The 26,517-nt window shown below is 34.8% G+C and overlaps 1 protein-coding gene across 1 annotated transcript; it reads left to right on the top strand.

Annotated features, from left to right (window-relative positions):
• Positions 1-298: 298 nt before the first annotated feature.
• Positions 299-26,517, top strand: LOC140153220 (ras-related protein Rab-4B). The gene is made up of 7 exons (XM_072175904.1): positions 299-396; positions 7,722-7,802; positions 18,051-18,165; positions 20,266-20,328; positions 21,084-21,238; positions 21,929-22,024; positions 23,138-26,517. Exons 1-7 carry the CDS (start codon positions 381-383, stop codon positions 23,242-23,244), a joined length of 633 nt encoding a protein of 210 aa, XP_072032005.1. The 5' UTR covers positions 299-380; the 3' UTR covers positions 23,245-26,517.

Here is a 26,517-nt window from a genome sequence, read left to right as displayed (position 1 = left end):
TATCAATTCCACGTCATTTATTGATCATGTTGATTGACACAGGGGTCTTCCTCCAAAACAACCAATGACTGTAAACTGACGTCATTCTTAATTCTAAAAATAGATTTTCTCTAGTAAGGTCATTCAAGGGGTCACTAGAGGCTCATTCAGAAAAAAAAAAAAAAAAGAAAAAAAATATATTTTTCTTGCGATCCATGATCATTTTTTGTATTAATACTATAATTGTTATTTAATATAAAATATATAATGAATAATTGTGATGATTGTTTTTATTTATAAATGTATTTTTAGGAGTTGCTAATAAGAAAATTGCTGAATAAATTTACAATCCGCCATCTTTGGAAGTCTAGTGTTTTCGTGGATGCGGAAACCTGAGCAAAATGTCGGAAACATACGGTAAGTCCACTATTATGATGTATATCATCAGCAAAAATGAGATTCCAAGATACAAGTCCACTGCTATATTCAATGTTATGACACATCGTCATTGGGAGACTGGTGTTTTAGTTGCAAAATAATTGCCGTCACCAGTCGGGTTGGGAATTTGTAATGTAATTTTGTATTGACATTGGCATTGCATACATCTGTACATTGAGAGCACTGACATTTAAATGACTGGTGTTTGCAGCCTGGTTTGCTGTCTTGTATTTACCATGTTTACTCGGTCCCGGGGTATGTTGCAGGGCTGGGAAACCTATGTTGATTTTTGTGTTACTGAAAGGTACTATCAGTGGACAGTGACTATAGGTAAGCCGTTGCGGACTTTTGGTACACTAGTCTTAGTAGAGAAAGTTTCAATGTTTTTCACTTTTTCCTTATTTTCCACATACATAATTTTTTATTACTTCCGTGGTCCGGGTACGCGCTGGTGAATTGCGATCGCGTAGAAGTGACAAGGTCGCCTACTACGCATCGCGCCGAAGACCAATGGGTCATCCGGCTTGTTGTCAAGTGCGTTGATCAGCCAATCGGCGTGATTGTTTATTTCTTCTGTGACTGTGTGCACTCTCGTCTACGCTAGGCGCACAGCTCGGACCACGGAAGTTTTTAAAAAAATAACTTTAGGACGTTTGATGTACGCTAGTTTTGACAGTAATTTACAGTAGCGTATTGTGCTTTTTCAAGCGTGTTTGACAGTTTTTCACTACGTGACGCAATTCTACATTTATTCAAGATGGCGAAAACTTAGCTGTTTTCACTTGTTTTCAAAAATTTATTTTAAAATAATCATTGTTTTTTTACCCCATAATTTCCCTCATTAGGCTAATGAAAGTCAATGTTATGTTTAGTGTTTGTGATGCCAAAATGCCATTATTTTATATTTTGTACACAATTAGTGTCCAGTGTGGACACAAGCACACAATGATAAATGAACCTATTCCAAAATCAAAAAAACTAAAAACAAGATTCTGTCATCAAATTGAACTATAATTGCCCCAAGGAGGGCTGGTTTAGGGCCAATAACGTGGACAGTCATATTTCAGTTTATGGCCTTCAAAAAAAGGCCTATGGTTGTGTTTTCACAGAATATTGGAGGGTATATTATTGTAAGCCAGTAGTTAAGGGGTACTACACCTGCCCAATTTTAATGCCTATTTTTGCATTTTTCTCAAAAATTATAGTGCATTAGGGACAAGTAAGATATGTATATTATACTAGGGGCAAGGACTACAACTACTGCACTGGAAATTTTATTTCAGCACAGACAACAGTTGTGGAGTTACAGTCAAAAATGAGGGAAAAGCAATATTTGATCAATAAATCGATAACTACTTGCTTTGAGTTGCTGAATGTTCAGTACAGTAATTGTAGTCCTTGCCCCTATAATTTACATATCTTACTTGTCACGAATGTGCTATATTTTTTGAGAAAAATGCAAAAATAGGCACAAAATTGGCCAGGGGTGTAGTACCCCTTAATGAAATGGCAGCTATTTTGTAAATAATGAAACGCTGCAAAATAATGAATAATGAAGAAATTGCCTCATTGTGGTTTGAAAAAAATGTTACGCTAAACATGACTTTGACTTTCGTTAGCCTTATTTGAAGCCCTGCCCTCCTTCCAATACATTAAATCTTGACTTCAAAGTGTTTGACTTTGACAACTGTTTACCCTTGATGCAAATATGTGAACCTTGATGCAAAAGTAATAATTTAGTCCCTATAATACTAATAGCGAGGGTGGTCTAAAAGGAAAAGATCGCCCATGTCATTGTACTCAATGATGAATGCATATAAACATGTATGACAATGTTGTTAAATTCTCACCTCCGAATATACCAAAATTTCGATTTTTGAGTGTTCTAAAAGTGACATTAATCAAAATGAATGTTTTACTTTGTGTTTATTACTGTAGTATCTCGCATAATATGAAGAAAATTCCAGTGTAAAAAAGCTTAACTACATTGTAGGGCAGCATGTTCATAAAATTTTGAAATTCAATAACTTCATCTAAAATTGCTTTCATTGAAAAACTTATATCCTTGGTAATAATCATATTATATAACCAAATTTAGTACCGGAAATGTAAAGCTTATAACAATAAATTTTACTATTGAAAAAATTGATGAGTTCAAATATCTAGAAGTTAAATTTGATTGCAATATGTCATGGTCCTCTCCAGAGTTCCCGCCAGATTGCGTCTTCGCGTCCATGACGCTTTTTTTTAGCGCCAGACGCATTAATTTTGAAATTAACAAACCTTCTGCATCTGACCGGACGCAATAAATTTCAATGTCAATCTTCAGAATGTTTCCAATTCACAATGTTGTTTCTTCATTGACTGCATCATTTAGTACTGTAGTAAAAAGTCGTAATAAAACCAAAAAAGGTGTAATAAAACCTGTATAGGAAATAGCGAGGGAGTCATAATAGTTTACCCTGCTTGACGCTGTCTTGTTCATTTTTTCTTATATTCCAATGGCAATTTCTAGCGACGTCACTCACATGGCCGTGGTAACAGTGCATTGTATACCAGTTGCAGGGATGAACTCGTACATGACGACATCCTCATTATATGCAAAGTTATGTTGACCCGTGCAGGGAATATAAGACCCAATTGCACTTCCTGTTCTGCCTTGGCAGGCGTAGAATTTTGTCGTGATGGCAGACATGGCAGAAGTTGGAGATGGAGGACGAGGAAATGGGTGGAAAATGTCAAAAAAATTCAAAGATCTTGGCAGAAAACGTTCCCATGGCTCTCCGTCTCCGATGACTGTAGCAAGATGTATTGCAATTTTGCATGACTGCATGTGAAAAAGGCCACGTACCCTCCAGTAAGAACAACTTCACTCCTGGCAGAGGCAATGATAATTTTAGAAAGTCAACTCTGCAATGGCATGAAGATGGTGGCTGGTGCCAACTTTTATTATTGTTCTGAAATAAAATGTCCATGTGTGCTTTTTACTGTGCTAGCTGTGCTAGTGTATTTAATGTTTAATAATTCAAGTATCTTCCAATGGTACTTTTCTTGAGAGCTTGACTGCTTGATTATTCTTTGTTGTACACATTCAAGATGAGATAATTGAGATTGAAACTTTCAGAATAATGAGATTATTCCCTCTGCCCCTCAGCTTTGGGCCCATCCACACACTGACCTACTAGTGCCCCAATCCAGTTCCAAAATACAACACTAATTTTGGTTTGCGTACATTTCATGTCAGAGCTACTCATATTTGGAACAGTTTATCAGCAATGATTCAAACTTATACATACTTTCGGCAGTCCACGCTTTTTAATGCGTGCCGGTTCGAAATTCTGAAAATTGGTAAACGCGTGGAGGTTTAAACTTTTTGGGTAAAAAGCGTGGAATGGTATAAAGCGTGGGAATGAAATAAAAAGCATGGGCTTGTTTCAGCTTACAGTATATTTTTATTGAATGTTAAAACAATCATAATTCCAAGAAAAATCGGCAAACCTGTGCAAGATAAAATTCCATTTGATGCAGGCCCAGCGCCTGTTTACGCGAGTCCAGACCAGCACAATATCCTCCCCGGAAGCCCTTCCGTGATATGCAAATGTCTGATTTTTTCCATGACGTGTTACGATGTGTGGTAGTTAATTCTTTACATCGATCGTATGTATGAGTGACATCATTAATCATATGCATAATTGATTGAGCGAAGAAGGGTAGGATATAAGTCCCAGAGCGCACGCGAGAAACGAATCAGTTCATGACAAGAACAACATTTGGACGCCAAAAAAGTACAGTTATGCATTAAAATGTTTATTGTACAGTACAGTAGTAGCTTTTCACATAAAATTTTAATTGTTCACATAATGTATCAACTTCATGGAGAGAAAAACATCGGACTGGCACATGTGACATAGGTGCAGAATTTGGCATACTTGATTTACTTCGAATTGCGTGTGACTTCATCAATGGATACAAAAAGTGGTGGGGTCAGGAATTTTCAGTATAAAGGGTGCCTCAGTAAAAAGCGTGGGGGTCAGGAATTTTCTGTATAAAGGGTGCCTCAGTAAAAAGGGTGGGGTAAAATAAAAAGGGTGGGGGTCAAATCCCACTGCCGAGTATGCTATATGGAAAATTTACAATTCATAACAAACGTTCTCATTTCATGTTCAAGTCTAGTTTATGAATAATCCTATAATCAAATTAAGTATTTCTTGGCCAAAGTCAGACGATGGTGGCCGACATTATTCATGTGGCAACAGCCAATAGCATAAACAAAACAGACAATATGACGGCAACACTGTCTGGACGTTTGACGCCCGTGCCAGCTCTATTGGCCCTGTTACAGAAAAAAATGCACAAAATACATTTCTCAGTGCAATGTAAATATTTCCACATGAAAATAAATATTTTTGGATTCAAAATGAACGTGAAGAAAAAAAATTATTATAGCCGGGAGAGGGAATTGATCTCGGGACCCTCTGCGTGGGAGTCGAGATTCTTACCACTAGACCACGCATTCAATGATACACGGTGGGAGAAATTTTTAGTATATGGTCATTTTCACGGTAAAGGGTGTAACTTTTGATTTTTTGGGTCAAAATTTCAAACCACTTAAATATGTTTCTGTTTACTGAAATCATGCATAGAAGCAACTTAATTTCAAGTAAAATAATGTTTCAAGGCTTAAACCTTTTGATTTCTAAAAAAAAATTTGACATTTGCATAACATTTTGGTTAAAATCTAAGAAAAAATGTATTTTACATAACCTCAGAAAATTTTGACATGAAAGCTGGAATACATGTGAAATTCCATTTCAAAGTAAGTCAACAGATATAAGATAAATTTTATACCATGTTTTGCTATGTTTGTAATTGCAGTTTTGAAAATTTTTAACATCAAGTGTCATTTACAATGGAAATTTCCAAACCTTAAACATATTTTTTAAGTTTTAATTGGGTTCCTAAAATAATTTGAATGTCTAACTTCATGTACAAATACTACTTGATGAAAGGAACCTCCCAGCCAAGTTTCACAGAAATTGGAGTTATTTTTTAGAATTGGCAATTCAAGCGATTTGTGTTTCGGAGGCTTCAGTTAACAACACAGGTGATCATAAAAGTAAAATATTTAGCTAACTACTACAAGTTGACATAAAAAATAGGTAAAAATATCACAATTACCAATTTTCATGCTTTGCTTCTAAGTATTGAATTTCAGTTGTGACAAAAATTAAATTATCACAGCAAGTCATTTTTTTTGTTTCGGAGGCTTCATGTTAACAATTGTTAAATATTGCAGAAGTAGTTTTTTTGAAAACAACAGTGTTGGGATCATCTAAGCTGTTATTTTCTTGTGTGTATTGAATCAATGATTCTATGCGGCAGATATTGTAGATTTATCACACATTAATTTTTTCACCCATTTGTTAAGTATGGTGTTTTTTGCATGTGAAGCCTCCGAAACAGGCTTTTTAAGGTATCAGTATATTTTTCAAACATTAACCATAATGTCATTTTTTTTTTATTTATGACATTCTGCACATATCAAGTAATAATTACAATGCAGATATCAGTATGAAACACACCAATTTAGATATGCATAGATGATAATTAAGTTTACTGTTGTTTCGGAGGCTTCATTTGTTTCGGAGGCTTCAATTGTTAACAGAAAGTTTGTATTGGGTCCCATTTTCAAACGGTGATATATATCTCCACGATTTAAAAACATGTGACTTGAGGATCTAGTTTGCTACATTTTAATAAATAGATTGGATGAGCTCTTTTATTTATATTTGCACAAGCTTGCTGAACAGTTTGTTTCGGAGGCTTCAAAAAGGTTAACGGAAAAACGGCTATTTGAAGTCAAGATTTTATAAAAATTTTAAAAGCTTGCAAATCGGCTAATTTTTGTTACCCATTTCAAGTTAAGATAACAACTGTTATGAATCAAGAAGAAGTGAAGAAATAACCAAGAATTATGAACCAAAGCTACACCCACAAAGTTTGTTAACAATTGTTAACGGAAAATGAAGCCTCCGAAACGATAAATATCGAAGTCCGGTTCTCAAAAATACAGGGCCGTTCACAATTAAATCTAATGTGGCAGTGTTTACTGAACATATGACTGTACTTTCAGGATAAGAAAAATTATCCATGAACTAACTGAAGAAAACACAGGGTTTTACAAAATGTTACTGTTTTTATAGTTTTTCAAAATGGCAATATTAAGTACATTTAAGCCTGCTAAAACTGAACGCAGTAACTCCTAAAGCTGATTATGCTACCCAAGGTAGCTGCTAACTAGATGACTTATGTGGCCAAAAATCATGGAATTCTGTGGCTTTATTAGAACACTACGGATTAAAATGTTAAAAATCCAAAGTTACACCCTTTACCGTGAAAATGACCATATATCATAAACATATCGTGCGTTATTCATACAAAACATTCAAAAAACAGTACTTACAATGAGGTTCACTGTCGAACCTCAACGGATTTAGACTGATAAAATAGTGCTTAATAACATGCATACACTTTTGGAATTATTTGAGACATTTTTGTGTTTACGTGTAAAACCAATGACGACGTCAAAATTCAGTCAATCTTGGCCCCCCCCTTCTGTACCACGCTATGTGCGCGTGTGTTTATCGCGGAGCCGCTAGAGTTAACAGTGTTCCAGTTTGGCCATTTGATTATAGTTGTCATTGCATTTTTTGTATATATCTATCTTATATTGTATCACTTTTGTATTATTAATGTACTGTATTATACTACATGTATAAATATTATGTTTTGTATTGACTGAGGGGCTGCTTGGAACCAGTGCTGGTCACTGAAGTTGTTACCCTCAATAAAGAAAGAATAAACTAAACTAAAAATGCGTCGTAACCGGACCACAAAAGTAATAAAATATTTACTGTAATACCAAAATATGGAACATGATTATGCAACTTAGCAATGGATGCAAAATAAATATTATTTGACAACATAACAACATAACTTTTATTTTAAAACAATGAGGCAGTTATTGACTAAGAGCATGATAGGAATTGAGACCAATGTGGTCCATATGGACACTAATATGTGGCCCCATGTGGGCCCGCCATGTCATATTTTGCAAGTTTTGCCCAAGCTTTTTTCATTGAAAATTCACTGCAAATACCCCCTTTCAAAAGTGTTACGTCCACAGGGGCATTTTAATAATGGTACATGATCAAGTGTCTAATGTGATATTTATTAGACAATTCATTCCAATTGTATGCATGCACAGTTGCTCATAAATATTTGTTCTTTTTACTTTTTTTCAGATTTTCTGTTCAAATTTTTGGTGATTGGGAGTGCTGGCACAGGGAAATCGTGTATTTTACACCAGTTTATTGAAAGTAAATGTAAGTATGAAATACTTTATTTTAGATGTCAGTGATACAGGGCCAATATTCAATGGCTATGAAGAAACTGAAGGTGTATATTCCATTATATTTGAAGACAATGATATAATAAATTTGCACAGTACATACATATCTATTGACAGAATGTAAAATAATGATCATAAATATACACTTTGTACTTGTCATTTTTGGCCCCCACATATATGTGGGGCTTATGTTATCATCTAGATGGTTGCCTGGTTGTTTGTTTGTTTGTTACTTTGTTTGGCTGTCCGGGCGGAAGCAAATTCATTAATCCACTCTACAGCTCCAATGCACTCACCGATTCACTTCATTATTATGTTTTCAGGGTTATTAGGAGTTAAGAAAACCTAATAATGATAATATTGGATGGCTTATTTCGCATGATACCATAACATATCGGATTCGTCATACAAATATCGAACTCGCCGTTGGCTCGTCCGATATTTTTATGACTCATCCGATATGTTATGGTATCATGCTCAGCCATCCAATATTATATCAAACTTGGTACAATGATAGGATATGATGGCACGATGTGCTGACAGTGCTGTATAGTTTTGTGTCATGTAATTTGCATATTTATGAATATTAATGAGCTCATATGCATATTTTGCCTAAATGTTCATTAATCCAATCTTAAACGCAATAACCGATCAACTTCATTATTATGTTTTCAGGGTTATTAGGAGTTAAGAAAACCTAATAATGATAATATTGATGGCTTATTTAGCATGATACCATAACATATCGGATTCGTCATACAAATATCGAACTCGCCGTTGGCTCGTCCGATATTTTTATCACTCATCCGATATGTTATGGTATCATGCTCAGCCATCCAATATTATATCAAACTTGGTTTGGTGATTTGATATGGTTGCCTGATGTGCTGTATAGTTTTGTGTCATGTTATTTTAGGGCTGCTAAGAATACGCAATTGCGTTATTTGCGCCGCAATTTGCGTATTTTGGCTCCAATTGCGTTTTTTGACATTTTTGAAAAAATCTAAAAAAAAAAAATTTTTTGTTTTTTTTGATATTTTTTTGTCAGATTTGGAGTGTTCCTGGCTCTTACATCAAGTGCTACCATCATTAAAAAAAAAAAAAAAAACACAAGTTTGTATCCAAATGGGACCAATTTGTAACTTGTGTTCACTTCAAAATCTATCTAAGATATAGACTTGTGTACAAAACCAATGCATTTTTATATCTTCAATAGACTATGCAGTGAACACAAGTTACAAATTGGTCCCATTTGGATACAAGCTTGTAATTTTTTTGTATCTTTTTTCCATTTTTTTTTTAAATCAACCACAAATGATTGCAGTACCTCACTCTAGGTCAAGGGACTCTCTAAATCCGCAAAAATTTTTTTTTTTTATACAAATTTTTAATTTTTTATTTTTTATTTTTTTTATTTTTAATTTTTTTTTTTTTATTTATTTTTTTTTTTTTCCATTTTTTTTTATTGATGGTAGCACTTGATGTTAGGCCCAGGGACTCTCCAAATCATGAAAAAAAAAAATTAAAAATCGCAAAAAAAAGATTTTGCGTTTTTGGCAGGAAATCGCGGATTTTTGCGTTTTTTGGAAAATCGGGGTGCGTTTTTTGGCCTCCAAAATCGCGTTTTCTTAGCAGGCCTATGTTATTTGCATATTTATCATGAATATTAATGAGCTTATTTGCATATTTTGCCTAAATTTTCATTAATCCACTCTGCAACTCCAACACAATAACCAATCAACTTCAAACTTGGTATGGGGATAGGATATGGTAGCCTGATGTGCTGTATAGTTTTGTGTCATGTTATTTGCATATTTATGAATATTGATAAGCTGATTTGCATATTTTGCACACATTTTCATAAATCCACTCTACAGCTTAAACGCAATAATCGATCAACTTCTAACTTGGTATTGTGATAGTATATGGTGGCCTGATGTGCTGTATAGTATTGTGTCATGTTATTTGCATATTTATGAATATCAATGAGCTTATTTGCATATTTTGATTATTATTTTTATAAACCTTTAATATCTACATGTGGGGGCCACCTTAATTACGAACCGCATAATTCTAGTTTTAATATGTGACATGATCTGGTCCATGGAGGCCAAAGGCGGCAAATATGAAATTGAGATACAGTCAAAAATATGGAGTAAAAAACAATGAAATACATAAGAAAATAGACATCGCAGAACCAAGTATGCTAGACCTTTGGTGTTTTCAGTATATGATAGCCTAATATTTGTATAAGGTAAATAAACATAGTAACTCAATTTTCAAAAATGCCTCCCTTGGCCCCCAGGGACCAGATCGTGTCACATGTCATTACATTCAAATTACTGGTTCTTTGTTCAAAATATTACCAAAATCTTTTCTTTAACCCTAACACCTGATAATACCACGCTGAAAAATTCTGTGCATGCATGAATCCCAGGGTCTGCGATGATGCAATCACCCTAAGTGTTATATGCTCACGGAATTGCTGGCCGGGCAGCAATAACCCGTGTAGCTACCGCTCTGTGATCGTTCGGTTGGCATGCGGGGGGTCAAAGGTTCGAATCCCGGGGGTGCCAAGTCAAAAATTCTTCTTCTTCTTGACTTTTTCTGATCTTCTTTGACTTCCGATATCAAAAAGCAGGGTTCAGTGTTAGGGTTAAGGTGGTTTTAAACGGCTCCGATGTCATGCACAGCAGCACATATTTGCTTGAAATTTTTTTAATTTGTGACATACATGTACATACAGTAATTTTTTGTGATTGGAAAAAAAACCCATTGACTTTGTACACAGTGTTTTTGGTATGTTTCCAAGTTCATCAAATCAGCTTAATTTAAATGAAAACAGATCATTTGTTTTAGTGTGATTTTCTCTCCTTTATACTTAACTGCAAATACTTAGGCTTAGAGAAAAATCGGAATCTTGCATTTCTCGCTGTGAATCTTGCATTTTAGTGCTTTTCTCACTTATTAAAAGATTCATTTCTACCACAAAAAACTGTTTCTGTGTCGGATATATGCAGTCTGAATTTGACAACCTTTACAACTGGTTTTAAAGGTAAAAGTTTGACCTTATTTTCCAGCCTGACTTTGCAAAAACAATCCATTTTCTGGCACATCAAAGCAACATTACAAATCATTCAGTACATCAACTTCAAATCTGATTTATGAAGAAATATTGTGTATTTTTGGCCCCTCCGGCATCAGATCTGAGCAATTGTTAAATTGAGTCAATAGAGGGCAGTATTTTTTTTTTTTAATTAAATTTTTTTTTTTTGCCAATTTTTGGGCATAAATCTCGCTTTTTCTCGGCTTTTGCAGGTTACCATCTCGCATTTTTGGTCAAAAAATTGTGTTTTTCTATAAGCCAAATTATGCTGAACATTGTTGAATAGAATTTTCATTGTCGACAATCATCAAATCTGAAGATCCGACGTCGGCAAGTTTTTAACAAAGCAATACATCAATAAAGTCCAAATATTAAGTTCAGATACCAAGTTATGTGTCGTTTGTTTACATCAAAATATTATTGTCAGTTACACGTAATGCTGTGGTTGGCACCGTTTTTTAATGTCGACATGTCGATATAATTCGTATACCGACGTCGACAGTATGTATTAACATAAAAAAATTCTTTAAAAAAAAAAAAAAAATTTTAAATTTTCAAAAAATATTTTTGGCCAGAAAAGCAAATTATAGGCCCAAAATAACTTGTTATTCAAACCAGAGAAATGCTGTTAATCAAAAAAAAAAAAAAAAAATGCCAATTTTTTTTACAAAGTTGGATACAGTTGTATATTTTAATTACTTTTGCTTCTATTGAACAGCTAGCAATGCATACTAATTCAATGTGTCCCTGACTGTTCAATAGAAGCAAAGGTAATCAAAATATACAAATTTATCCAACTTTTTAGTAGCAGTATTTCTCTGGTTTCCAACCTTGAATAACAAGTAATTTTGGGCCTATAACTTGCTTTCTGGCCAAAAATATATATCTAGAATTTTTTTTTGATGTCGACATGTCGGGATACGTGCCGACGTCGACATAAGGCATGTCGACCACAGCACTAGTTACACGTAATCATATCAGTAACTTACTATTGCAAAATGAAGTCTATTAATCCATCCCATCTTGTGCTCATTTATTACTTTATTTATACCTGTTAGTTATTTCATGGTAAATAATTGTGATCTTAAGCTTATCTCTAATATTTTTAATGACTAGTCTTTGTCGACAATTAGTCCATGCTTGGCGACAATCAGGAAAAATTGCTTTGTCAACAATATTGTCGACAGCAGCCTTATCGACAACAGCCCTACAGTGCATAAATCTGGTTTTTGATCTATTTTATTGCAGAAATGCTACTTGATAACTTAGAAATGCTACTTGTACTTATTTTGGGTCCTTTGCATATGTCGTTATCCAAGATGGTATGACCCCCAATTGGTGTAAAATGAAAGAGGAAAAAGTGAAAAATATAATAAAAATAATTTCCCTACCGGGGTGACACTCTCCTTTTCATATCTTGAAGTGCCAAAAGGTATGACCCCCTAGTGACAAATGAAAGAGAAAAAAGCAGTGCTGTACGGTGCAAAAACTGATTGAGGAGCCAATGGCTCCTAACTGTATAAATTTAGGCTTCCAATAAAAAAAACTGAGGCACCAACTCATAGTATTCCAACTGCTCGAAGTCATTCTGCCACAATGGTTTAAGGGGGTACTACACCCCTGGCCAATTTTGTGCCTATTTTTGCATTTTTCTCAAAAATTATAGCGCATTGGTGACAGGTAAGATATGTAGGCCTATATTATAAGGGCAAAGACTACAACTACTGCATTGAAAATTCAGCAACTCAAGGCAAGTAGTTACTGATTTATTGATCAAATATTGGTTTTTCCCTCATTCTTGACTGTAACTCCACAACTGTTGTCTGTGCCGAAATTAAATTTCCAGTGCAGTAGTTGTAGTCCTTTCCCCTATAATATAACATATCTTACTTGTCACCAATGCGCTATAATTTTTGAGAAAAATGCAAAAATAGGCACAAAATTGGGCAGGGGTGTAGTACTAGAGTTGGGCGACTAAGTCGCCAATAGTCGTTAGTCGCGACTATTACTGATAGTCGCAACTACGACTATTGAAAACCAAAAGTCGACTAATGCAAGTATATTTTTGTGTTAAAAAATTACTTTAAAAGTGCCAGTTATTCGCACCAAAACCAACCAAATACTAACATATAAACTAAAAAAAAAAAAAAAAAATGTTAGTCATTGTCTTACCAATAGTAACACTAACCAACAAGTAATCATAATGTCCATAAATCATCATTAAATTGGTGTTATTGACTTGTTGTCGAACTACTTTCCCACAAGATAAAATCCGTCAAAAAACTCAAATTACTTAGAACTGTCGAACATCTCATTATGATTATAATTTATGCAGCGATAACAGGTGTAGCAGCGTCATAGCGTGCATGTACAGACCCAGGTTGGGTGTTTGTACCAACTACTGAAGGTATGAGATTATTTCAACTTTGGAAAGAAACAGCGAGAACTTCCGAGAAGTGTTTTCCAAAAGGGAAAATTTAGGAAAATTTTATTAGATTAGAAGTACTTTTCACGTAATTTCAAAAAGCTATGCTTATTGTGGTAACAGAATATTTAGAAAGCAACAGGAAAATAAACATATTAGCTGACAAACAGTCGTAATGTTGCAATGCCACCCCTGTAGCGACAAATGCAGTAGTCTAGATAAGGTCAGGTGACGTAGGTCGGAGGTGAAAGTTAATCGTACATGCACGATGCAACACGTTCATCATGAGCATACCATGGAAAATATGCACTGCCGCATCGGCATGTTTACATATTTTCATGCACAGCAAAACATGGAAACGAATTCGAAGATCGCTATTGGAATATTGAATGTTTTAGAAATTATAAGAAGTTTTTTGTGCTGTTGCTGGAAAGTGGCAAGTGAATTTAATTGAACAGAAAAGTTAGGCCTATATTACAGCATTTTACAGTCAAATATTTGCATCGCAAACGTGCGATACAGTGTAGCAATTTGTATCGCAACAGTGCTGGTTTGTGTAGCAAACTGTGATGCGATGCCGGCAATCACGGGTCCTGTAATCATGCATTATAAATACTAAATTGCCACCAATCTTTCACCCGATTTTTCAGTCCAATTTTAACCACAGATAGTCGCGACTATAGTCGAAGTCGCGACTATTTGCTGTCGACTAGGAAAAAAGTGATAGTCGCCCAACTCTATGTAGTACCCCCTTAAATCTACATGTATGTTCAATTCGTCGGTCGCAACACATAGTGGCGTAGAGTGATTTTCCAAATTTTCCGTTTCACATAGTGGCGTATAGGTTTAGAGCTACCTATTATCCTATAATAGTTCTTCCTTGTTAACTATTTAAGATACAGTTTTATAGTTTAAACCTTAAACTTCAATTTCAAATGAAATCGGGCCACTGAGAGATAACAGTGGAAGAGTATCGACTCCATTAGTAGTAGCATGTCGCTCAAAAACGCTTTTGCTCGAAACGAATTTTGTCCTTCACGTACGCCACTATGTGTTGCGACCGACGAATTATAAGTTTTTTAAGCTTACTTCCATTTCCAGTTCCAGTACTACTAGCCTCATTTAGTATCAATAGCTGTTGGTTGGATTCCCTGATTTTATTGTTTCACCTTTGTCAATATTCATACTTTTGGTCCTTTCGATATCTCGAAATGCCAAGAAGGTATGACCCCCGAGTGGTGTCAAATAAAAGAGAGAAAAATACTTCCCCACCCGGGGAGGGAGGGAACACTCATCATAAGCCCAGGTCAATCTTCATATTTTTGATCCTGTTCTTGAAATGCCAAGAAGGTATGACCTGCCGAGTGCTGTTGTTGAACAATGAACATTGTATGGGTGTGGGGTGTGGATGTATTTTTAAATTAATGGTAATCATAATCTGCAAGAATTATTATTGCTCCATTTGATTTCATTGACCTATTTGCAAACACTGAAATGTTCTGTAAGCTTCAGAATACATACATAATTTTACGAAGTATGATAATAAACATGATAATGCTCCCTTTCAATGTTTATGATAATGTGACCTGATTTAACTGATTATGCTTTAATATAATGCAAAAAAGCTCTTTGTTTTCAAATGGTGATGTGCTATTTACTTTTACCCTTTATATTCAGTAATTAATGACATTCATAATGTAGCCATATATTTGTACATTTTATTATGGACCAGAACAGGCAGCAGCTGCAAGTGAAATTAATTTTATATACCATACTATCTTATAATACATTACATGTATTACAAGTAGAATCAAATTTGTTGATTCCTGTAATTGAACATGTAAAATACTCTTCCCTTTTACCATGTTTACATGATGAAATAATTGCTTCCAATTTTTGAAGTGCTTAAAGAATCGGATAGCAATGTTTGTACAGTATTTTTATGGGACCTGAGAGCACATCAGACACACCAAATTGCATTTTAAAATTCTTACGTCTTTGGGGGGAAAATGTATAACACAAAAGGTCCAGATTTTCAAATATAGATTTATAAAGTTTACTTTGAGGACGGTAAATATCAAAAATATCAATTTTTAATAATTTGCCATAAAATTTGTATTATATCACAAATTTCAAAACATTTAATTATTTCATGTCAAAAGGACATTCCTTGTATTCATAATGCACTGATGTGCTTTCATGTCCCACAAAAAATACTGTGCAAACGTTGCTATCCGATCCCTTAAATTTTTTTGTAACATAATGGACAATACATTTTCTGTCTGGTTTCAAATGCATCAGGGGATGTTAGCTTTATAATTCAGTCTCAATTTTTCACTAGCTGCAAACATGATTGATCAAATGTATTGAACTAGATCTTGGACTTTGTTCAAGTGTAAGTGCTGGTTAGGTATCTGGCCCATCCAACACTTCAACTGAATTATGTATTAAAGCATCATTCATGAATTATGATTATTTTCACGACCATCTACAACATCATGTACATCACATGGCAGTTAGTCTGAAAATTATACATAATATTTTCTACTACATATAGGTATAGAGTTAATGGCATAAATTGTAATAAATTATCTCTGCATGTCTTCCAGCGATGAGAGCTGCGTTCGTTGCTGGGGTTTAGTCACGATTTCTTAGTTGCCCATCTATTTCATTTTGCAAGTGGCAGTTCATTGGAAGGAGGAAATCAGTAGCAATGGCCCACTAAGGATTGGGAATAACCACATGTTGGTAATTAATGTGGGCATTTAAAATTTTGAAATAGCAAATAGCAATATATATGACAATTTAATATTAAATACTGAGATCACCTGTGTACATATTGTAAATTGTTGTCATTTTCATTTTGTATCTATTCTGTGGGAAATTGATGTTTTTTGCTTTTTCATTGGACATCTAGCCAATAAACATGCAGAGGAGTTATTGGGCTATATTCCATTTAAAATCCATACTACCCCTGTGGAAGATTTAGCGTCTGCCACAAAGGGAGTGTCAATTTTGAATTAGAATAGATTAGACAATTGGGTAACTTGTGGAAGATATAGATAAAGGCATAATACAGGGGGAGTATGAGTTTCAAAATGATTACCTCTGACCAATTACATTTGAAAAACATACTCCCCCTGTGGAAGATATTTCCAAAATCTTTCACAGAGGAGTGTGGATTTCAACTGGAATAGCCCATTGGCAAATTTATGTCAGACTGTTTGACATTGATCCTGTAGAGATAGTCGCTTGCAAGGTTCCTCCCAGAGAAGACAAATTGTAAAATGTTTTAACTTTTTTTTATCATCACTCTAGTTACCATAGCTTTCACATGTTTAAACATTTTTTTTTACATTCCCTGCTCTAGAAACATTAAATTGATTTGCAGGAATAAACCCAGCGATGTGCCTCTATGCTACAGCTGTGTATCAGACATTGACTGTATGCATCCTGCCTGCCTGCTGCCCATGAGCATGATATTAAATATAACCACCTTGTCGCTGCAATGAATTGAAAATGCTCCATTATGGTTCCGTCACGTTCCTGACTGGATGGCCAAGGTGCTCAATTTAACAAAATTCAGTCGTAGAATGTAACATGTTCTGTAACACTGACAAGAATTGAGATGCATAATTAATACTGTCATGAATGGTTTGAACACCTTTCTACCTAGAACAACTAGGCTACTAATATCAACCATTTTGAGCATGAGTAAAAAAATTGTTGGAAGATTTTAAATTAGTGCTTATGATCATGTAATATTTGGCAATATTTTTGTTTCACTTGTTTCGGTTATGATTTTTCAATCAAAATCAATCCACTGTTGCCCCCAAAGCAGCTTTGTGCATCCATCAAAACAAAACAAAAATGGCAAAATTTGGTCCAGACAAGCCCCAAGAACAGGGATTTTTTCCTGCTAGGGCCACTTGAGCAGAGCTACATAACAAATCCAATTCAACAAAACTGTTTGCACTTTTACTAGAGACCAACATTTTTCTTCGCCGAAGGAATTTAATATTTTGCTTCATATCTTCAAAGGCAGGTGCTTTTTATATTGAATTCAAATTCCAATTACTATCATCTAATGCATGAATAAATAAGCTTAATGCCACGGTTTTCTTGAAATGAAATAGGAAGTGAAAAATATTACATGGCAAGTACCATAAGTCAGAAATGTTCAAAATATGTAATCATTAATATAACCGTAACAATTTCAAGAAAGGCACATTAAGTGCCACTGCTTTGCTCTCACAAGTCACAATATAATATTACCTCAATGAACACCTACAAATTAGGAAGTGAACATAAAACTAGAAAAGTGTGAAATTGTGTCTTCTGTGTAATATCTGTCCATTTATTGGGTCCATTTCACAGCCACATCATATTGAGAGCGTCTTCAAAATCATTAAAAGCACTTGTGCACATTTGGTCATCTTTAATCTGCAGCTTAATAAACCAGTCTTGCTGTGGAGTGTACATTAATTAATTAAAAACGTCTTACGGCAAAAGGCTAATAATTGTTCTAATTTATTTGCAATTGTGTGTTTGATGATGGTAAGTAATAAGTATGGTATGTCATATTATTGCATCTAGCCATTGGCATGGATTCTGCTGACAATTTATATTACATGTACTCATAATAACTGAGATAGTAACTGTAATATTGTTTTATTTTCATTACCCTGCAGTTAAACAAGATTCCAATCACACAATTGGCGTTGAGTTTGGGTCGAAGATAATCAACGCAGGTGGAAAGTCGGTTAAGCTACAGATATGGGACACAGCAGGACAGGAAAGGTTTAGGTAAACACACAGTTAATTTATGGGCACGGGAGGGGACTAGGGGTCTCCCTACATGTACTTAGCCCTTTATAGAATAAGAGTGTATGTCACTAAGAATCAGGCTTCCCGTTAGTGTGCGTCATTGCGTCCAGACGCGTATTTTACAAATTTGGACGCAAATTCACATGGCTAATCAAGTATTTTAAGCGTCCATATCACATGCATTTGGACGCAGACAAAACTTCGAAATTTTATCATTAATTGATGATAAAAATAAGAAATTTTTATTCTTTTATATTTTTAAGATAATAAAAGCCCCAAAATTTTGACCCACCTGCTGAGAATTGAAGTAAATTCTGCAATATTTGTAAATGCAACGTCAGGAAATCGTGCACTTTTTGCATGCTTTCCGAACGATCGCTGTAGGGAAGTCCCGAGTGATTTGTTTACAAGCACAAGCACAAGCACGTGCCGCTAACGTGCGGTGTTTATTTAATTATTTATCACAACCTGACAATATTCAATTTTTAATATTTTAAGTTTATTTTCTCATAAATAATCTAGGTTTCCTTTATTAGTATTATTGTTACGATGAATAAAAGCAATTTTAAAGACAAAATCCAAATGATAACCCTTTTTCAGATTATTTGTGGCAGCGCGTGTTTTAGTTTTTGTAGCATCAACAGCACGTTAATTTAAAAATAGAAACGCGAAGTGAAAGTACTGAACGAAAATTGCTCAAGATTGACAGACTTTGCTCATGTTATTGCACCTGTTTTTGACCACAATTCGGACCAAAACTGACACAGAAATGAGAAAAATTATCATAGCGAATGGAGATGGAATATCACGGCGAAAATGCACTTTTATTTTTTTTAACAATCAACATTTGATGAGGTGTAGATCCGGGGTGTGTATCGTCATAATCGTGAATTTCAGATGGACGCACAAAAATCTGTCTGGACGCAAGTTTTTGCAACCTCGTCAGCAAACTTGCGTCATTACGGACGCACATTTTTAAAACCTTAACGGGAACCCTGCTAAGAATCTATCAAAAGGTCAGGATATTTTCAACCTGTAAGTCTGCCTCTACAGTCAATATGTTACCTGAATTTCACAGAATGTTGGGGCAAAAATTAACATACAAACAAGTAAGGAAATATTATCTTCTGGATGAAATTGAATTTAAAATGAATTTGAAATTAAGTAGAAGCATGAAAAGGATTTTTGGGCAAATATTTGTATAATAAGTAATTTACAAACATTGAAACAAATACTAAATTTTCCCATTTTTATGAGCACTCAAAAAATGACTCAAACACACATTTTGGAGCTCTCGTGTTCAGTTTCACTTGCAGCAAAGCTCATGTATGCACGCACTTGTAGGAAATAACTGTCCAATATCTAATATCTACTGCAAGTAAGCTGCATGTAATGAAATTGTATGAGGAATATAAATTGATCTAAATTGATTACTAGCTCTGTCGTCTTTGTTCTGACCTGGAGTTAAGTATATAATTAAATGTTTTCATGCATGAGCTAACTCAATTGCAGATCCTGACTACTAGACAACCTATTTATGGCTTGTAGTTAGTGTGAGTCGTCGTAACAAATCCTCAGAGAGATCCAGGAATATGCTCATAATGTGATGAAATTGTCAATGCAACATAAATGTAGATGGTTCAATAACATATAAGATGGAAAATAAAAAGATATCAATAGGGAAAAAATGGCTTCTTCCAGAAAAAAACCCTGTTAACAATAACATTGAAAAGCAATTTGATTATGTAACATAATAAATATATGCATTTAATTAAATAAAGATGAATAAATGAGTACCTAGATGGATTGTAATGTACTGCTGAATTGGTCATAAATTGTACCCACTTTGATTAGATGTATGATGGTGGTCTGAAATATTTCAAATTATTTCATATCTAACTGCAAAAGCTGTTGCTCATTTTGTGGTATTGTTTTTGGATAGGCGGATTATAACTTCCAAAACTCCATAGATGGATAAACAATGCAAAGAGAGCAATTAAATTTGCAGTTCAAAGCAATATATGATAATCACTCTCATAATTTGCCAACTGAGTCTTTCTATTCTATCTTTTTTACCAGGTCTGTTACAAGAAGTTACTACAGAGGAGCTGCAGGGGCACTCTTGGTATATGATATCACAAGGTAAATGAGAGTTTGATATGTAGGGATATGCTACCAACCAGTCATACTAGGCTATAGTCCTACATCTTTACGGGTGATTTTTTCAGTTCGCTGTAGTGACTTATGGTTCTTGGCCTTGATTTCCGCTTACTACATTTGTACTACTACTATAGTTTATCTACTGCTGATAGCTCACAAATTCATCAGCTATTTACTGCTGATAGTCCACTACTTTATCAGCTATCTACTGCTGATAATCCATTACTTCATCAGCTTTCTACTGCTGATCGCTCACTACTTCATCTGCTATCTACTACTGATAGCACACTAATTCATGTGCTATCTACTACTGATAGCACTTTTATTCATATGCTATCTACTACTGATAGCACATAATGTCATTTGCTATCTACTGCTGATAGCACACTACTTCATCTGCTATAATGCCAGACCTTAAGAGGGATAGTGGCTCATGAACTCTTTACTACTCTTTGTTGCCACCCTTATCCAGAGCATCAACCAGACTCTCAACTAATATATCCCTTTATAAAAAAATCAAGTATAGCTGTCTAGCAGACTGGCATATTGTTTTAATCGGATCGAGTAGATTATTTTGCAGCGAAAGAGACTTTGAAAAATAAAATCCATGATGACAAATGCAGTATCTAATTATTCAAACTGGAATAAGAATTAACCCATTTGAATATGTGATCAAGATCTTCATCTTATTTATTTATTTTATTTTTTATTATTATTGCTTTTTCCTATGCACACAGTCGAGAAACTTACAACGCCTTGACCAAATGGTTGACAGACGCTAGGACGCTAGCTAGTCCCAACATTGTAATCATTCTGTGTGGTAATAAGAAAGATTTAGATGCAGACAGAGAAGTTACCTTCTTGGAAGCCAGTAGATTCGCACAAGAAAATGGTAAGTTACAATGTTGATTTCACAGGGATTGAAGTGCTCCCATAACATGCTGAGGTACTGTCACATAACCTTTGACATTCTCCACCTATCAATCTTGCTTAGATTGTTAGGGTAGAGGTCATCACAAAGGTATCATGGTAGCTTTTGTTGTTATATCTTTGGGTGCCATGCAGCATTGGCTACAGTTTTTGTCAGAGAAGAACGGCACTTGTTTACATTTTGAGAGCGTGCAGAGCATAAACATGGAAATGGGGTTCTCATTGGCTGAATCAATCATCTGACAATCATAGTAATATACGGATAATCTGATTGGCCGATTGTGTGTCAAATTGTCGGTGCCCTTGAAGTGAACACAAAGCTCCGCGTATGCTGCTTATTAACAGGCCGCTCACATCAATCTGAGCAAGGGACTGCCGTTCTTCTCTGAAACCCAGTGTAGTTGTAATTGCATGATTCTCATAGCATTGGCAACCTGTTAATGATATAAACTTCTTGTGTCAAGTACATGAGTAAATCTATCAGTCAAAACAAGGAAACATAAGATGACAACTGGTATTTCAAACATAAGATCTTCAGTTTGCATTAAATTTGCCAGCTCATCAGAAAATTGTTTTCGAAACACATTTAGGTGGTTTGTAGTTGTACTTGTATTTTATGTACCATATTTTGTTTTCATTTTATTTCTTGCAGAAATGATGTTCTTAGAGACCAGTGCATTGACAGGTGAAAATGTGGAAGAAGCATTCCTTAAATGTGCAAGATCAATATTAACAAAGATAGAATCAGGTAAGACACTGAAACTAATGTCATCCTCAGACTACACTAGGGCACATACTGGTGAATGTTTATACTTTGTTCAGCTTATAAATGACAAAACTCAATAACATTGTGGATTGATACAGAATTAGAATGGTGTACATGCAATTGGGAGCAACACCTATGCTAGTTATATTTTACGTAACTTATGAATGGCACACCCATATATGAATTTACACAAGTGTAAGTTGGGACTTGATTGCATGCAGTGACAAAAACCAAATAATTTTGCCATTTATAAGTTGAACTAAGTATAAACCTTGATTGATGAGGCAATAAACTATATTGTTACAACATTTATTGTTTAAAAAATTGCCTTATTGTCATGCAAGTAAAAATTGCTTTATTGTCATGCAAGTATCTTATGTGGTGCAATAAGATTGGATTTTTGCAAATTCCATTGTCCTCTCACATTGTGGTGACGTTATTTTGTCTTTTATTCTAAGTTGCACAAGTATATTTTGGACAATGCCAGTGTGTTGTGTACACTTGATGAACAAGGGGCAAACAAAGGTGAAACAGCCAGAAATAACCCCGATTCATTTTGTGATATTGGAAGTAGAGCTGCATCTTTAAAGTTGCATGTGACTTAAAGGAACACTCCGGCAATCACAACATTATGCCTTATATGTTAGCAAAACAATTATCAAGGTCAAATCACATGGTTTTATTTTTAAAACAAATGACATGGTTATTTGTGCTCAGTTGACGTCAGCCTTCATTGTGTTACTGGGACGTCATTGCCACAGACACGGGAAATGTGAATACCGCGTGGTGAGAGACAGCTGTTTTTATTCGTTTTTATGGTCAATTGAGTTTGTTTTAAATAAAACCACATGATTTGTGCTTGATAATTATTTTTCTAACATAATGTTGTGATTGCAGGTATGTTCCTTTAACAAAGTCACATCCAGTGCAATGTCAACTTGAATTGAATAATAATATGCTACTCTCATAATCTTGAACTGAAGATGTCATCATTGACATTTATGAATGAGTTAAGAAGGAATCATTAGTTATGATAGAACAATGAAGATATTAACTCACAATAACTGACATTCTGATTGTTCTTTGTACTTGCAGGTGAATTGGATCCAGAGAGGATGGGATCAGGGATTCAATACGGGGATTCAACACTGCGCAAAGTCACCAGGACGCCTACCAGAACTACGCAAAATTGTTCATGCTGAGACCGACCGATGGCAACTCAATGGGATCAATACTGGGATGATAAACTGCGGCAGTTCACTGTGGCTAGATTCACCGTGTACAATCCGCAGTAGATTTCGTACAAAGCATACTAACTCTTGTTGATTCTGTCAACATTGCATGGCCAGTTGGACTGGTTGTTGTAAACAAACAAAAAGCAGCTGGTTATGTCCACTCCATGTACATATGTAAAGAAGTTTTAAAGACGACTTATGAAAAAGAGTGCAATGTTGATAGAATTCTGCATAATGTTTTTGTTTGAAGCAATTCCAACGTGTGTTTCCATTGTAGCTGACTCATTAATGGATGAAATGTTTCCATTAACTTATTAATGGATGAAATGTTTCCATTAATATGCGGACATTATTTATAGACATTTGAAGTATGCCCTAGGCATATAAAAACTTATAATCATAACATCAACTTTGGATGAAGTGGGGATTCTCCTGACAATAGAAACCCATTCAACCACACACCGAGGGTCACTCACAATCTTTGCATGTATATGTGAATTATTGAATCTATGATGTTACAACTCATGCATAGTCAATTATAAGGTCTATTTTAATGACATACCCCCTTTAATGCTTGTAATTTTATAGGTGTGCCAATGTGAAGGTTATTGAAAATGCAATCATTTTGCTACTATGATTAGAAGAAAGTCATCCGAATTAGCTTAGAATGGGTTATACCGCAGAATGTTGGGGATGCGGAAAGCAGCCAAGTTTTTACATTCAATATTTTGACGAGTTTGCTGATGTACAAATTCACTTGTCAATTGTATAGGCCGAAAGCATAGGATAGGGAAGTGTATGTATAAATGTCAACAATCACTCATTTTCAAGCATTGTTTGATATATTACAGTCAGATTCCGTTTGGACCCATCCCATTATCAACAAGGGGGAGATGCAAGCTGTGTGCTTGCAATGGCATGAGGGATTCAATCTATATCAGTTCTGCTCAGATTTGTCCAGACTTGGTCCTGGCACCTGTTTGATTAGAGGTGACAACCTGACTGATATGGATGATTGCAGGGATTTTACCAGCTGTGATATACCCTGAGGTACTCATGCTTGTATTCACAGATTTCCATACTTAAGATGATCTGCATTCAAAAAAGTCTGGGAATATGAAAAAGTTAATTCAAATTATTTCACTTTGTACCTTTCCTCACTTGAATAAAACACTGAAGTAATCATATTTGGTGCATCATTGTAAATTCTGAGCAAATTTGAAGCTGTAAAATTATCAAGATTTTGGAGTAAATTTAGTTGTTTATAATGCAGAAGTGAATGTTAATGTACTGTCAATGTACTGTCTTTCATGGCCGTGTCCTGGGTCGGATGTTCACACAGCCATGATGTTTAGGGCTAGCTGTGATAGAGCATGTTCAAAAATACAAACCTATCAAAAGTGATATAATGGGAAGTTTTGATTTGCTATAAAATGCAGTTTACTTCAGATTTTTTTAATGACTTGATAAATGTAGCCATCTGACTAAAGATTTTACAATGATGCTATCTTCTTTACATTCCAGACATGCATGATTTACTTGAGTCACACTGTTCCTAACCATTTCTGAAACAAGTTATTTTTGAAATGGTTCATTTTGTTACTACAAGAGTTTGAAAATGTTTGAAAATGTGTTGTTTGAGTATACACAGGCACATACAAAATCCCCACCCCATTTTTACTTTTAAACCAATGTTTTTGAAAACAATGAGATGAGAAAAAGAAAAAAGAAAATGCTTAATATCATGTAGGTATGATTCATTGATTTGTATAAACTTTTTTTTTAAATCTTTGGTACATGTATTTGAAGAGAAGTGAGGATTACAAAATGCAGAGTTTTGAGACCCCTTTCCATCCATCAAACCCATATTCCTTCTTACAGGGTGTCCTAGAATGATTATTATGTACCCGTCCACGTAATGTTTCCAAAGTATTTTGAAGATTCACTTGTTCAAACATCATTGCACAATACAAGATATCTCTTTGCTTAAAACATTGCAAAATTGGAAATTAAAATGTTAATATTCTGACAGTTGCACTGGAATGTCATTGTAAAAGTTTGGTATAATAACAGTATTACTTATTTTTGGACACCCTGTAGGTTACTGATTGGACTGTTAATAGCCCATACCAAAATTAAGGTCACCAGTATTTGCAGCCTAATGTCATCCATGTTATAAAATGTATGTAAAATATAATATTGTACAGTATGTTAAAAGAACAGCACTAGAATATTGATATATTATTATTTTGATTATAAAGAGAAAAGTGGTAGTTGTTCTCAATGAGGTGAACATGAGGAATAAATATAAAAATGTTAAAAATATTATTGAAGTTTTTATTTAAAATCTGAAAATTCAATGTGGTTGCACAAATTTGTTCAGAAGTGTTTCTAGTTGTAAAACAGACCGCTGTTTAGGCTATTTGCCATTTATACCTGCATGTAAAATTTAATATAATTCCAATTCTTACATGCTAATTTGCAATCAATCCTAGGTTCCAGGATCATGCATAGCTAAATATATTGTAAACTATGCATGTAAAGCCTAGGTGCGATATTCAAAAATTGAGGTACAGCATTTATGTAGGATTAGGAAGAACTAGAATGGGAATTCCAATTGAATGAACGCAGCTTTCAATAGCATGACGACGATTTTTGCGTAAACTATGCGATGTAGTGTGTACGACTATGCGTGAGTAACGCTTAAGTGAATCTAACCATGCCAACGCACTCGTGTATCCAAGGTTGTGCGTTCGCGTTGTAGTTTGAAATACGCGAAATATACGATCGCGGTTGGATCGAGTGTAGCTGTTGATCGCTGCGTTCATTCAATTGGAATTCCTACTATAGTGGCTTTTACAGGTCCACTATCAGAGAGGTATGAAACTGGTGTGTTTAAGTGTCAACATAGGTCATTTGCAGGCTTCTCTGTTTGCAAAAGCTGATAGCAAGCCAATTGAAACCATTTACTTGCTTGCTTGCATAGCAGCAACTTGTTTGATCAGATTCTTATTTTGCCACTTCCTGAACAACTGTTCTTGACAATGAAATATTTGTCAGCAGCAGGAAATTACAAGCACATTGTGAATTTTCAGTTAAAATGTCTAGGTCTATATCTTATTCAGCAAAGTTAGGCGAGTAATGCAACACGTCCACCATCAATGACTGCAACTACCACATTTTCTCTGACAAATTATGAAAATGATGACGACTTAATCTGTACATAATATATCTTGTAAG

Source organism: Amphiura filiformis, chromosome 5, assembly GCF_039555335.1.
Source record: "Amphiura filiformis chromosome 5, Afil_fr2py, whole genome shotgun sequence".
NCBI lineage: Eukaryota > Metazoa > Echinodermata > Ophiuroidea > Amphilepidida > Amphiuridae > Amphiura > Amphiura filiformis.
Note: the sequence above shows the minus strand (reverse complement) of the source record. Positions and strands in the feature narration are given on the sequence as shown.